Genomic DNA, 13,732 nt, shown 5'->3' on the forward strand with positions numbered 1-13,732 from the left:
GTAGTTAACTAACATTAACAAATCTTTGAGAGTACAAGTCAGTTCTCTCCAGTTTCATTAAAAACGTCTGTTTAATATTGACAAAATGCATTGAAAATATTAACAGATAAAATCCTTAGAGAACCTTGCTGCTAAATCAGTAATATTTTATATTCAAAACAGATATGCAATTAAAGAAATATAATGTTTGCATTGTATGAAATGCATTAATGTTATAGTATTAATATTATTATAATGTATATTGTTATATACTTCTTAAAATTGACTGATTCACATGGCAGAGATGAGAGATGTAATGGGTGCGTAAGTCTGTTTTAAGCATTTCTCTTCACTCTGCAGATGGTATTATTACACAAATTGTTTTGTAATTTCTGCCTTTCTTGCTGTATTATGAAGGAGCACCACAATATGATGAGACAAAATTAGATCTCCAATGATACACGTTTGCGATGAAGACAGTTTTGTTGATTATAAAATGGAGCCATAGTTTTATTGCATCTCTGGCAATAAATATTCCACTTCTCCCGGACAAGTGTTAATGTCGAGCCCTGTACAGACTTTTTTGGCCAGACCAATGTCTTAACCTGTTGATACACCTCCCTTTTTGATCACAAACCATGAAAATGACATACCCAAACTTAAATGGTTGTCTTTTCTGAACCCTTTGGAGTATAGGCACATTTGTGGTATCATTTGAAAGAAGACACTTGAGGCTTTATTTCTTTTATATCTTTTAAAATATAAAACTTAAGTGAATCTGAAGTATATAGTCATGGAAATATTTTGTGTCGAATTTTTATTTATAATAAAAAAAAGAAAGAAAAAGTGCCAGAGCAACCCAAAAATACAATGCACTCAAATCCACAAGTCTAAAGACATTATGATTCAAATTTGAGGATGATCTAGCAAATAATGAGGTTCCTGCAAGCTTTTTATCTGACTAGGGACAAAACCTAAAACATCCACTTTCCAAAGGGTGACTTGGTAACAAACTGATCAGAGGGCTAGTAAAAAGCTATTATAGTTACTATTACATATACCACATCTATTAAACCATCATCAGTCAATCATTGTTTTGAGAAATGAAGGCAATACACTGCTTGAAATTGTCAAAAACCTACACCTTTGTATGAAAGAAGATTTCATACAAAGGTGTACACTACAGTCTTAGTGGATAACTGGCTCTAACAAGGACAGAAAGAGATGTGGAAGGCCAGGTGTACAACTAAACAAGAGGATAAGTACACCAGAGTCTCTAGTTTGAGAAATAGATGCCTCACATGTCTTCAGCTGACAGCTTCATTGAATTCTACAAGCTCAACACCAGTTTCATGTACAACAGTAAAGAGAAGACTAAGGGGTGCAGGCCTTATGGGAAGAATTGCAAAGAAAAAGTCACTTTTGTAACAGAAAAACAAAAAGAAGAGGTTCGAGTAAGCAAAGAAAACCGACATTGGACAACAGATAATTGGAAAAGAGTGTTATGGATCTTAATCCCATTGAGCTTTTGTGGGATCAGTTAGAATGTAAGCAGCATGAGAAGTGCCCGACAAGACAGCTAGATCTACGGCAAGTGCTTCAGGAAGTGTGGGGTGAAATGTCATCTGAGTATCTGGATAAACTGACAGCTTGAATGCCAAGGATCTGCAAAGCTGTCATTGCTGCACATGGAGGATTTTTTGATGAGAACTATTTGAAGTAGTTTAAGTGGTTGTTAAATTTTTTTTCCAAATTGTAATAGTAATTTTTCACATTATTAATGTCCTGACTATTCATTGTGATCAGTTGAATGCCAATTTGGTGAATAAAAGTACCAATTTCTTTCCATAATAGCAAAATCTTTCCAATCTACATTTGGCTGCCAGTGTATGTACTATAATACTCTACATTTAAGCATATAACATACAGCATTATCTCATCGTTTTGTATTTTCCACTGTTATAAACAAGCAAAAATGAAATGTGTAGAAACTCACTGAGTTAGAATTGACTTTTCATCGTCTGCTGAATCATCGCTCAGTTCATTCTCCGAGGCATTCTCCTCCTCACTGCCTCGAGTGAGCTCCTTTAGAATGTCCTCTGGAAAAAATTAACTTTTTTGGCCTATGAGGATCCGTATAGAACAACAAAGACAGCAACATTGTTGGAAGCAGAAGCAACTTCTGTGTTGAATGACAGGTGCGTCACAAAATGCATCACAGGATGGCCTGCTGGTGAATGGTGGGTTGCACCATTCACCAGCAGGCCATCCTGTGATGCATTTTTTAAGAATTCTGTTGAAGAATTGAAAGGAACTCAAGCCAACCAACGCAATATTTACATCATGCACATCGTTGGAATTGTCTTCTCATTGGCAAAACATTCTGTCCATCAACAATTTACCACAAGGCCAGTGGGTGGTTGTGTACAGAGAAAATGATAGGCTGTGATGATAGCCTTTCATGACATCACATTATATGGATAATAATAATAAGATTATGGATGGTAAATTGTATTGTAGATGTAAGCAGAGTGACATCAAGCCTGTGGGCAGGTACAACACGTATCAACAGGTTTTTAAGCTGTTGAGATTTATTTGATATTTTAACATCATTGAAGGATTCAGTCAGTGTGAAGGTAGTCTTCAGTTCACCCTGATCGGCTCGACATTTATCAGAGCCCCCATCGAGACTCGCTCAGAATTTTGCTCACTCAGAGTCACCCTTGTGCTGAGTCTGTCTGCAGAACAGTAGGTGCGATACATTACTCAGCTGACAACAGCTAGTTTTATGACCCCATACGGATGCACTTACTGCCTCAGGAAGCAGTGTTTTTGGGCTTCAAAACCGCTTAAACAAATTACAACAGTGCCTCCAATCTCTTATGAAACTGGGCTTTGGCTGTGGTGTTGGGTTTGATGGATTTCTCCCTGGGAAAAATGGGTTTATTTAAGATTACTCACATTTAGTATTTTATTCACACCAAAGCTTCAGATCAGGGTGAATGTTTTTCAGAATATCACCTGTTAGGTTGGGTCACCCTTAAAGAAACAAATATTTTGGTTTTGATGTTTTTCATTCAGCTAAATAATCAGAAAAAAATTTCATAAATATCTGTTCTTTCAGAGGTCATGTGTGCTTATCTGTGCATTGTGTTTGGGGTAATGGTCATAAGCTCTTGAACCAGAATATTTAATTATGTAGGCAAGGGCCGAGGGATATGACGATATTTATCATGGTGACGATATAAAGTGACAATCGAAAGAGATTTTGCTATATAGTGTATAGCACGATATGTAAATATCCATGTGTGTGGCATGTGCGTATCTATGAGTGTGCAGGGCTTCACATGAGGCAGAACTGAAAAGACATGTACAGGGTTTATCTGGAAAACATTTTTTTTATTGAAATTCAGCAAATTCAATGAGATTCATCTCACGTGCGGCACTTCATAAGCGCTAAATATGCTTCTCATCTGACACGTGCTGTGAAAAAGCAAACTGACTCAGGATATAAAGAAAACCAAAACACTGGGAACCAAGCACAGAACATTCAAGCAAAAAACTAAACATGCAAGAACTGACACAGGAAACAGGAAAACCAAGGGCTTAAATACACAAGGGAACAAACAAGGGAACAAGGAACCCCTGGGGAAACAATCAGGGAATGAGAAATAATCAGGGAGAACCAATCAAGGAATAAAACTACAAAGGACTTAAAAACCAACAGGAAACAGGAACTAAACAAGAATTTCAACATAAAAGTACAAAAACAAAAGACAACAGGGAATATGACACGCGCATCTCTGTTTAACTATCTCTGGTGTTTAGCAGGCTTCCAGATATTTGTGCTCCAGAGATAGGAAAGCGCAGAGCGGGATCACTCACACTACTCAATCTGGCTTCTCTTGATATTGCACCACAGACCACAAAGCTTACATGACCCATTTCAATTATACTGCGTTTTTTTTTACCATAAAGTGCTGTGGAGGAATTCAGACATCCTAAATGGGTAGACACTTGACATTCTAACCACCAATGAGAAAAACAGCTACAACACTGTTTCATGTGGCAAAATAAAGGGTTTATAATCTACCTGTACACATCATCAGTGATGTTTGATGTTAGGAAACAAACTGTCAGTGTTTTCCTTCAGATATTCTTATATTCTCTATAGAGATGGCATAAATCATTAAGAGCCTAATTAATTTGTTATTTTCATTAGATATTTTTTACTTAGTTGCATTGCTTTGAGAAGATGTTAAGTTTCTTGAGGAAAGTTTATAATAATATTGGTCAATAACATATCAGACTGAAATGTGGCATAATGTGAAATTAAACATTATGGTAAGGTTTATTTAAAACCAAGTTGTGTGTGTTTTTTTAACTTTGAATGTGTTTGTCAAGTTCTGAAAAAAGAAAATATTTTCATTTTATCCAAAAATAGGCATTACAGTATGGTTATTTAATAGCATAACAAATGTTATAGATTTTTTTAGAAACATTTTACTTTATCGTGATAATTACACTTATCGTGGTATAAGATTTTTATATCTCATATTGCCCACCCCTAATGTAGGCCTGGGCAAGGAATGGGGGCTTAAGAGGACTCTAAATAGTTGTTGTTGGTATTTAAAAGGGGTTATATTTGTGTTTAGGTATGGAAGGTGTTACGTATGCTGTTTTTGTGTTAAATTATGGTGTTTTATTTATGTCATCAGAATGGAAATTAGTGTTTCCTCTAACTAAGGAGAGTCCTTAGTTGTTTTTCTCAAACTGAAAATATATGCAGTACTTAAGTGCAGATAATCTAGCTCTGTCTGAGAAAAGGAAGGTCAAGAAAGACTAAGTTTGTGTGAAGTTTAAGTAAAGGGATTTACAGGTGTTAGTCTGAGGTATGTAAGGAATAAAAGTCTAACAGTGAGTTTGTTGTCATTGATTTTTGTCCATTAGCTGCTCTGATTCGAGGAAACAGGACCAACTGCACACAGTTCTCTCGCAAGCTGGATTGGCTAGTCAGCAAGCTTGAGCGATTGGAGTCCTCATCAGGTAAATACTGCTATACGTCAACTTGGACACATGCATTAGCATTAATTACAGAGGAGTTCTTAATGAACCAGTCTGTCTAACATAGCCATAAACTCGCTCAACTTGATCAACCATCGGCATCAATGGTTCTTAGAAAATCTAGCTCCATGTCACAGCAATATTACACTGGATCTAAAGCAGTGGTTCTCAGACACAGGTTTTACATGGCACAAAAAAATTAGTTTATTGGACATTTATTGTACACTTTGTATGTTTATTGTAATTTAATTTCCATATTTAATGTTGTCTGGATTATATTTTCTTTTGATTTCCCATAGTTTTTGAGGATGAGCGCTTGTCATACAGCTTGTCCATGTTGATATCTGTCTAGCTTCTGCCAAGTATCAAATTAATTTACTGACAGATGAAAACACAGTAGAGTTTGATTGGACACACAGACTTTGGTGCTTTTAAAAAATAATAAGCCTATTTATTTTGCTATATTAACAATGTAAAATTGTATGATTAGTTACATTTTATAATTAAGCATAATTTTCCCTGCTGTCCACGACCTAATCAGAACAGAGCTTCGACCCATTTTGGGGTTGTGACCCAACAGTTGAAACCACTGATCTAAAGTCTATAGCAATATGTAGACAACTGTCATTGCAAGGTCAATTGTAGTTTGCAGTATGCTGTTGTAATTTATGGTTTACAATTACTGTAGTGCATTATTAATAACGCAATCCTCTGCAGGCATTTTAGAGGTGCTTCATTGTATCCTAATCGAGAGTCCGGAATCTCTAAACATCATTCAAAAGGCTCACATCAAATCCATTATTTCCCTCCTGTACAAGCATGGACGCAACCACAAGGTCAGCATTTGTTGTTTCCACAAACACACACACACACAGATGAGAATGAAATATAAAGGATGTTGCAGACTGCATCCTTATGTTAACACTACAAAGAATCATTAGCTTCCTCAGCATCCTGAATACTATGAATAATATACTGTATGAAGAGCTGAAAACACAGCATTTTGTTCATATCCATATGTAAACCCCTCTGATCTACCTTCTTTTTTGAGTAAATCTGTACATTTCGGTATTATACGGAGTTACAAATGTCAGAATAAGAATGAACTTAGGCTTCACAAGGTGTTGGATGCAATGTCTGGAGCAGACATTTAGACATTTTAACAAGAAGCAGGTGGGAATTTCACGGCCTTATAAAATGTGGGTCATGTAAACTCGTAAATACATTCTAGGGGCTGCACAGCATGTTAAGTGAGCAAACATGCCCAAGTATGCACTGGAAAATATGTAGACACAAGGCGGTAAAGTCGCAAGTGTGCGCAATGAAATGTGGTAAAAGCAAAAGAGGAAAACATTCTTCAAAATGTTCTTGGTTTCACATAATCCACCAGATTCTAGACGTTCTCTGTTCCCTTTGTGTCTGCAATGGTGTGGCTGTGAGAGCCAATCAGAATTTCATCTGTGACCACCTTCTTCCCAAGAGAGACCTGCTGCTCCAGACTCGATTGGTCAATGATGTTCAGAGGTAAGCAATTCATCCTGAAAGTCACTGTCAACATACAGTACAAATGTCCTCAAAGGACCTTTTAATATTTAAGCACATAATATGACATACAGTGGCCACAAAAGTATTTGGACAATTTTGGACACTCAAGTCAAACTTAATTATAAGTTTATATCATATATATATGAATTTCATTGCATTAGATACAAAATTGTGTTTTAGTGAATGTATGAAGTCAGTTTCACTTCAGTTTACACAGGTGCCCTTCTGTAACCTCAGGTGTAAACATCTGTTTACCCTATGTGTTCAAATGCTTTCATCTTAATTTTTATATGGCTATTGTTTAAACATTTGAACCCTTACAAACTTCTTTTTGTAAAACATTTTTCTGGAAAAATGTGCTTGTGCCATCTTTCTTATATATAAATACAATTAATGCAAAATAAATGCAACTTGGTTAGATATTTTGTTTTATTAAGCAATTTCTATTCAGACAGTTTTAATTCTGCTTAAGAGTTCAAATACATTTGGGTACACATTATTTAAACCTGCATTTAGACTTTAGATCTTTGGATTTGTTTACAGTATGAGACCCAACATCTTCCTGGGCATGAGTGAAGGCTCAGCACAGTATAAGAAGTGGTACTTTGAGCTGATCATTGATCAAGTGGACCACTATGTGACCAGTGAGCCCACCCACCTTCGTGTTGGCTGGGCCACCACCAAAGGCTACGCCCCCTATCCTGGGGGTGGAGAGGGCTGGGGAGGAAATGGTGTGGGTGACGACCTTTACTCTTATGGGTTTGATGGGCTTCATCTGTGGTCAGGTACATTCAAGGCTGTGTTAGCCATGTTCTGCAATAGATTGAATGTTCATCATTGGCTAATATGACATTATGAAAAATCAGCCTTAAACTCCTGAGAAACGAGCATGACTGCTGTGTGCATTTTTAATTTGCCTCTTTAAATTGTAGGTTGCAAAAAACTATATAAAAAAAACTAGAGCAAATAGTTTTCCTAAACATTGATGTCCACATATGTGGACAGTGGGACTAAGTTTAAATAATACCAAGCTATAGAAAGTCAGATTTAGTTAATTAAATTGATTATTATGTCTCCAGGAGTGTTGGTTATTCATTTTTTGGAGACATTTCAGACATTACATCAAATTAGCATTATTAATTCTGATTCAAAGCAATTGCCAGCATCATCCAATCACTGCCAACAATGTTAAAATAAAATTGTACATTATAAATTCTGAATCTATGTACTGATTACCATTGTCCCATGTCTGCCAAACATTGAGTTGAGTTGCCCAAACATCATCTGCAGCCTAAAATTGAACTTTTGTTTGGACTTTAGGAGTGAATGCACTTAACTGAATAGAGAGCTATAGGATGCTCCCTTACTCGCTTGCTCCTTATTTAGTGAATGACTTAACTTCCAGTGTGATGTCTGTCTGCACTGGTCTCAGAACAGTTCGAAATGTACCTTATTTTCATCCTAACTCAATACAAAGCCTCTAAAAGCAACATTTTCAGCTTTTGGATGAACCCATTGATTAAAAATGTGCAGTAAATATGTAAATGCACAGTAAATATAGGAATGTATTTTACTATGTTATGTTAATGAATAGAACCATATAGTACAGTGATAACAAAATAACAACATTTATATTAAAATGAAGCAAAATTACCCACAGTTGTGTTAAAGTTGAAAATTATTCAAAATAACTATCAACTCGACTATCAACGAAATATTCATTCCATGTCTGATAGGGCGCATTCCACGGGGCGTGGCCTCTATTAACCAGCACTTGCTGAACTCAGACGATGTGGTGAGCTGCTGTCTGGATCTCGGAGCACCAAGCATGTCTTTCAGAATCAACGGCCAGCCGGTGCAAGGCATGTTTGAAGACTTCAATGTAGATGGCTTCTTCTTTCCTGTCGTCAGTTTCTCTGCAGGGGTGAAGTGAGTTTCTCAATATGTAATACCCTACACTGCTGACCTGTCAGGCCGAGTTAGAGTTTAATATAAATGGAAAGACAGAATGTGGTAATATTTATACATACATTTTCTTGAACTAAGTGCAAGCCAGGACTTCGCTCAAGCACCAGTGAAATTCTACTGTGTACAGTAAAATCTTACTTATAAATCATTGTTTATCGAGGGAGATTACTGTATACTAATAATAATGCCATGAATGGGATAGTTCAACCCAAAACATTTGTTGTGTCATCATTTACTCACCCTTATGTTTCAAACCCGAATGACATACTTTCTTCTGTGGAACACAAAAGGAGATGTTAGGCAGAATGGTTACCTCAGACACCTTTCACTTTCATTGTATGGAAAAAATTTATTCAGTGAAAGTTAATGGCGACTAAAGCTAATATTTTTCCTAACATATCGTTTTATGGTGCATTGAAAAAGTCATACAGATTTGGAACATCAAGAGTGAATGATGACAGAAGTTACATTTTTTTGTGAAATGTCCCTTTAAAGTCAAACACTAGTACTTAAGAACATGAAAAAAGCTTCTCCTGATGTCACCAGAATTAAAAACATTAGTGCTGTTTTTGCAAACAAATTTCTCCCAAAGGTGCGAGTCCCCAGACACCCCTAGAAAATGGGTACATTTTTATGACTTGATGGGCTCCGGTACTGATGAAAGACTAGAAACACCACTGCAACTTACTAGGATAACATTTTAATATTAATGAAGACAAAAATCCTGTCACAATAGACCATATTTTATTTATTTATTTAATTCCTTTTCTCCCCAATATGGAATGCCCAATTCCCAATGCACTCTAAGTCCTTATGGTGCCGTAGTGACTCGCCTCAATCTGGGAGGCAGAGGACAAATCTCAATTGCCTCTGCTTCTGTAACGCTTGAGCAGAGAGGCAGACGAGGAGATGCGGATCCAAGTGCAGTTAAGAATTTATTAAATAAACGAACAAGTAAACACAAAGGGAAAAACCCTCAATGGGGAAATAAAACATAAAACTGAAAACTAAACACGATGAACACAAACAGAGAACTCAGGCAGGGAACACATACCAGGCTAACAACATACCTCCATTAACAAACAACGACTGACAGAGACTGAACAAACAGACAGGGTTTAAATACAAGAATGTGAGACAAAGGGGCCAATGAACAACCAGAACACAAACTAGATGACAAGGAGATTAACAGAAGCAAATGACAAATTAACAAGGGCAGGTGAAAACAATGAACAGTGAACACGAGGGAAAACAAGACTATGGAGTTACAAGGGTGCCAAAAGTGAAAACTAAGGAGCTACAAAGGTGACAAAAATGACAAACAAAGGGCAACGAAAAAACAAGACAGGGTATACATAACAGAGCCCCCCCCTCAAAGGATCGGCTTCCAGACGATCCTAAAAACCCAAGACAAAAGACAGAAAACCCACAGAGAACAAAATGATGGCACCGGGGGCAGACAGGCAGACCAGGGGGGGCACAAGAACAAGGAGGCAGTCCAAGGGGCACAGAGGGCAGGCAGGAAGTCCAAGGGGGCACAAAGGGCAGGCAGGAAGTCCAAGGGGGGCCACGAGGGGAAATGAGACAGTCCACGGGGGCACAAAGGGAGATGAGAGTCCATGGGGGCACAAGGGGCAATAAGGCAGTCCACGGGGGCACAAAGGGACAGGTTTAGGAGGCCGGGGTGGTATTGACCGGGCAGGGACAGGTTTAGATGGCCCGGGGGCTGGCCATAAGGCAAGGGCCGGTTCATGGGGCCTGGGAGGAGGCCGTGGGCCAAGGGCCGGTTTGGGGAACCTGGGAGGTGGCCACAGGACAGAGGCCGGTCTTGGTGGCCTAGGAGATGGCCGAGGTGCAAGGACCGGTTCAGGGGGCCTGGGAGGAGGAGTGGCCACTGGGGAGGCCGGCGGAGCCGCGAGGGGCGGAGCCAAAGGGGACTTCTGAGGCGGAGCCAAGGGAGGCTCGAGAGGCGAAGCCGAGGGGAGTGATGGCTTGGAAGGCTCAGAAGGCGGAGCTGAGGGAGGCGGCGCCGTGGGAGGCTTTAGGAGCGGGGACCTGGAAGGCTCTGGAGTCTCTGGGGGCAGAGCCGTAGGGGGCTCTGGAGGTGGAGCCGTAGGAGGCTCGGGAGGCAGAGCCATAGAAGGCTCGGGAGGCAGAGCCGTGGGAGGTTCTGGAGGCGGAGCCGTAGGAGGCTTAAGAGGCTCTGGAGGTGGAGCCGTCGGAGGCTCAAGGAGAAGAGCCGCAGGAGGCTGAGCTGAAGGAGGCTCGGGAGGCGGAGCCGTGGGAGGCTCGGGAGATTCTGGAGGCGGAGCCCTGGAAGAGCTAGGAGACGGGGCTGAGGAAGGCGGAGCCGATGCTGGCTCAGGAGGCCCAGGAGGCGGAGCCATGGGAGGCTCTGGAGGTTGCACCGAGGAAGGCTCAGGAGGCGGGGCCAAGGAAGGTGGCGCCGTAAGAGGCTGAAGAGGCGGAGACCTAGAAGTCTCTGGAGGCGGGGCCGAAGGGGGTGGCGCCGTAGGAGGTTTCAGAGGAGGAGCCCTAGAAGGCTCGAGAGGCTTGAGGGGCGGAGCCCTGGAAGGCTCGAGAGGCGGAGCCCTGGGTGGCTCGAGAGGCCTGGGAGGTGGAGCCCTGGCAGGCTCGAGAGGCTTGAGGGTGGAGCCCTGGAAGGCTCGAGAGGCGGAGCCCTGGGTGGCTCGAGAGGCCTGGGAGGTGGAGCCCTGGCAGGCTCGAGAGGCTTGAGGGGCGGAGCCCTGGAAGGCTCGAGAGGCTTGAGAGGCGGAGCCCTGGAAGGCTCGAGAGACTGGAGAGGCGGAGCCCTGGAAGGCTCGGGAGGCGGAGCTCTGGAAAGCTCGGGAGGCGGAGCTCTGGAAAGCTCGGGAGGCGGAGCTCTGGAAAGCTCAGGAAGCTCGGAATGCGGGGCTCTGGAAAGCCCGGAAGGCGGAGCTCTGGAAAGCCTGGAAGGCGGAGCTCTGGAAAGCTTGGGTAACTCGGAAGGCGGAGCTCTGGAAAGCTCGGGAAACTCGGAAGGCGGGGCTCTGGAAAGCCTGGAAGGCGGAGCTCTGGAAAGCTTGGGTAACTCGGAAGGCGGAGCTCTGTAAAGCTCGGGTAACTTGGAAGGCGGAGCTCTGGAAAGCTCGGGAAACTCGGAAGGCGGGGCTCTGGAATGCCCGGAAGGCGGAGCTCTGGAAAGCTCAGAAGGCGGAGCTCTGGAAAGCTCGGAAGGCGGAGATCTGGAAAGCTCGGAAGGCGGAGCTCTGGAAAGCTCGGGTAACTCGGAAGGCGGAGCTCTGGAAAGCTCGGGTAACTCGGAAGGCGGAGCTCTGGAAAGCTCGGGTAACTCGGAAGGCGGAGCTCTGGAAGACTCGGGAGGCGCTGGCTCTAGGACGGTCCTGGCTACTGGCGCTGGCTCTTGGACGGTCACGGCCACTGGCGCTGGCTCTTGGACGGTCACGGCTACTTGCGCTGGCTCTTGGACGGTCACGGCTACTGGCACTGGCTCTTGGACGGTCACGGCTACTGGCACTGGCTCTTGGATGGTCACGGCTACTGGCGCTGGCTCTTGGACGGTCGAGGCTTCAGGCACTGGCTCTGGGACGGTCGAGGCTTCAGGCACTGGCTCTTGGACGGTCACGGCTACTGGCGCTGGCTCTTGGACGGTCGAGGCTTCAGGCACTGGCTCTGGGACGGTCGAGGCTTCAGGCACTGGCTCTTGGATGGTTACGGCTACTGGCACTGGCTCTTGGACGGTCGAGGCTTCAGGCGCTGGCTCAGGGACGGTCGAGGCTACAGGCGCTGGCTCAGGGACGGTCGAGGCTACAGGCGCTGGCTCAGGGACGGTCGAGGCTACAGGTGCTGGCTCACTGACCTCTGAGGCGACAGGCACTGGCTCACTGACCTCTGAGGCGACAGGCACTGGCTGGGTTACCATGGTATGCGCCAGTTTGGGTTCGCTGTGCGCTGAGAGCAGAGCCAAGAGGGGTTTAGGGCACGGGGCTGCGGCAGGCGGAGGCTGGAGAGCAGAGACCTTTCCCCTTCTCCTCTTCCTCCGGGCTGATGCGACTGGCGAAGCTGGGACACTGTTCCTGGTCAGCGTGGCCTCAGGCTCGCTGGCCGTGGCTGGCGTGGGCGCAGGCTCGCTCACCGTGACATGCGTAGGCTCTGGCTCGCTCACGGTGACAGGCGTAGGCTCTGGCTCACTCACGGTGACAGGCGTAGGCTCTGGCTCGCTCACGGTGACAGGCGTAGGCTCTGGCTCGCAGACCGGGGCAGGCGCGGGCCGGGAGGCGGAAACCCGTCTTCTTTTCCTCCTCTGGGCAGACGAAGTTGACCGTGCTGGCTCATGGACGACGACAGGCGTGGGGGCGAGCTCGCTGACCGGTGGGGCAGGTGGAAGAGGACGAGCCAAGGACGACTGAAGGGTCACCGCGGTGGGAGTAGAGGCAGGATCCTCAACCACACCCACAGTAAGCAGCGAGCCGCATACCAGAAGTGTCTCCTCCATGAACTCGCCGAGCGTCCAGCCAGGCGTCGTCGTGGGCAACCGCTCTTGGAGCGAACCGGTCAGGCTAGCCTGGAAAAACACCACCAGGGAGGAGTCAGGAAAGTCGGTGGCGCCCGCCAGGTACAGGAAGTCCCTAATGTGATCCTCCACCGGGCGGCTTCCTTGCTTCAGGTCCAGGAGGCGGCAGCTTGCTCGGAGAACCGCTGGATCCATTGTTGGGTCAGTCGTTCTGTAACGCTTGAGCAGAGAGGCAGACGTGGAGATGCGGATCCAAGTGCAGTTAAGAATTTATTAAATAAACGAACAAGTAAACACAAAGGAAAAAACCCTCAATGGGGAAATAAAACATAAAACTGAAAACTAAACACGATGAACACAAACAGAGAACTCAGGCAGGGAACACATACCAGGCTAACAACATACCTCCATTAACAAACAACGACTGACAGAGACTGAACAAACAGACAGGGTTTAAATACAAGAATGTGAGACAAAGGGGCCAATGAACAACCAGAACACAAACTAGATGACAAGGAGATTAACAGAAGCAAATGACAAATTAACAAGGGCAGGTGAAAACAATGAACAGTGAACACGAGGGAAAACAAGACTATGGAGTTACAAGGGTGCCAAAAGTGAAAACTAAGGAGCTACAAAGGTGACAAAAATGACAAACAA

The 13,732-nt window shown here is 43.6% G+C and overlaps 1 protein-coding gene across 2 annotated transcripts in view; it reads left to right on the forward strand.

The window, feature by feature from the left end:
- Positions 1 to 13,732, forward strand: part of ryr3 (ryanodine receptor 3) — a 124,417-nt gene that overhangs the window by 48,224 nt on the left and 62,461 nt on the right. For both annotated transcript variants that reach the window (XM_052095391.1, XM_052095392.1), the window contains exons 15-19: positions 4,930 to 5,025; positions 5,761 to 5,879; positions 6,434 to 6,567; positions 7,132 to 7,373; positions 8,325 to 8,517. In XM_052095391.1, coding sequence (XP_051951351.1) covers positions 4,930 to 5,025; positions 5,761 to 5,879; positions 6,434 to 6,567; positions 7,132 to 7,373; positions 8,325 to 8,517 — 784 coding nt within the window. The remainder of the gene's footprint in view (positions 1 to 4,929; positions 5,026 to 5,760; positions 5,880 to 6,433; positions 6,568 to 7,131; positions 7,374 to 8,324; positions 8,518 to 13,732) is intronic.

The sequence above is a fragment of the Xyrauchen texanus genome, chromosome 28 (assembly GCF_025860055.1).
Source record: "Xyrauchen texanus isolate HMW12.3.18 chromosome 28, RBS_HiC_50CHRs, whole genome shotgun sequence".
Taxonomy (NCBI): domain Eukaryota; kingdom Metazoa; phylum Chordata; class Actinopteri; order Cypriniformes; family Catostomidae; genus Xyrauchen; species Xyrauchen texanus.